This window comes from Oryzias melastigma, linkage group LG1, assembly GCF_002922805.2.
Source record: "Oryzias melastigma strain HK-1 linkage group LG1, ASM292280v2, whole genome shotgun sequence".
Classification (NCBI taxonomy): domain Eukaryota; kingdom Metazoa; phylum Chordata; class Actinopteri; order Beloniformes; family Adrianichthyidae; genus Oryzias; species Oryzias melastigma.
In genome coordinates, this window is record NC_050512.1 from 16,180,204 (window position 1) to 16,181,776 (window position 1,573).

Here is a 1,573-nt window from a genome sequence, read left to right on the forward strand (position 1 = left end):
TAAATGTCCCTCTTATTTTCTGTTGACATGTGCCATACACTTCAGATGTTTGCATCATTTTTGATCTCTGAGGTCTAGTTGAGCGTTGTCATCAGTGTAGCTGTAATAATGCAATACTGCATTCCTCACAGCCTTTCTCCTGGGCTTTGGTGACGAGTAAAAACCTGCCTCCTACGGGCACAGTCACTTCCTCTGGAATATCACCCCATGTTGTTAAAGCTCCAAGCTCACAGGTAAAATTCATTAGTCATAACATTTGTTTTGAAGTGAGAGATGTTTCTGCAATTTAAGTTTTTATTCAAACGTGCATTAAAGTGGATTCATGATCAAGATCAGCTCTTTAGTGATGCTTTGAGAATAGAGGTTGTCTCCTAATTTATAAAGATTTCAGTTTTGCATTAGGTGACAATGTTTCATTTGGTGTGGAATAATCTGGTTAATAAAGTGAATTTGTAATGGAAACACAGACCTGTAGTGTTTGTTTTAGTGATTTTGATTTGTGGCATAAATCTAAAGTTCTTTTGGGGGGAAAAAAGTAAAGTGTGGGGCAAATTAATCAATTTTTTTCTCTAATTCCATTTTGGAGTGTTTGTACTATCCTGACAAAAAAACAACTTCTGTTAAAATCCCAAAGCTAATGTCAGTTTCTGATCAGGGAGGCAACTTTAAAAAAAAAAACCCTAAATATGGAAAATTAATCTGAAAGAAAAATATGCCCAAATTATATCTGTGATATTTATTTATTTAAATTTATGTCGATGTGTTTTAACTTTTTATTTCTCCTATTTTACAGCCGAGGGTTGAAGCCAAGTCTGAGACCCAAGCCGCACCTCTCCGGCCCAGAGACCAGCGCACACGGGACAGACCCACCTTCACCCAGCGCGGCCCCAGACCTGGTAACTTCATCCTCTCCCAGATAAAAGGCCTCCTCTTCTTCCTTGGATTTACTCTCACTTTCTGCATGTTTATGTCACTGGTAGATGGTGTTGCATCTTTGGAGTCACAAACGGGGAAACCACACTTGAGTTTTGTTAACAAAGGTATACTTCATGGTTTAGATCACCTCTTTCTGTTTTAATTAAATATTTGGTTGTTGTGTTAATTCCTCTGCTAAACATGAGTGGAACCGTTCAATCTGCAGGTGGCAGAGGAGACTCCGACTCGGGTGACGTGGACAGCCGGCGTATCGTTCGGTACCCCGACAGCCACCAGCTTTTTGTGGGCAACCTTCCACATGACATTGACGAAAACGAACTCAAGGAGTTCTTCAAGAGTACGTCCCTGCTCTTTTGGGTCTATGGCCAAACTTCGTCTGCACCTTTTGAATCATTTTTTTTATTTTTTTTCTCCTCGTGTTGCAGCTTATGGAAATGTGGTAGAGCTGCGGATCAACACCAAAGGAGTCGGCGGAAAGTTGCCAAACTTTGGATTTGTGGTGTTTGACGACTCAGACCCCGTGCAGAAAATCCTGGGGGCCAAGGTAGAAGGGGCATGTATCAACATTTCATTCTCCAATTTCATTTATTTTCTTCCAGTGGTTTGGTGACACATCTTTTATTTTATATTTTTCCCC

General features: G+C 40.4%; 1 protein-coding gene across 7 annotated transcripts in view; it reads left to right on the forward strand.

Moving 5' to 3' along the window:
• The window catches only part of g3bp2 (GTPase activating protein (SH3 domain) binding protein 2), a 12,357-nt gene that overhangs the window by 8,785 nt on the left and 1,999 nt on the right, over window positions 1-1,573 (forward strand). For 2 of the 7 annotated variants that reach the window (XM_024289658.1, XM_024289659.2), the window contains exons 8-12: window positions 132-233; window positions 794-896; window positions 981-1,040; window positions 1,142-1,273; window positions 1,362-1,489. In XM_024289658.1, coding sequence (XP_024145426.1) covers window positions 132-233; window positions 794-896; window positions 981-1,040; window positions 1,142-1,273; window positions 1,362-1,489 — 525 coding nt within the window. The remainder of the gene's footprint in view (window positions 1-131; window positions 234-793; window positions 897-980; window positions 1,041-1,141; window positions 1,274-1,361; window positions 1,490-1,573) is intronic. The other 5 variants (XM_024289660.1, XM_024289661.1, XM_024289663.2 and 2 more) reach the window with 5 other exon arrangements.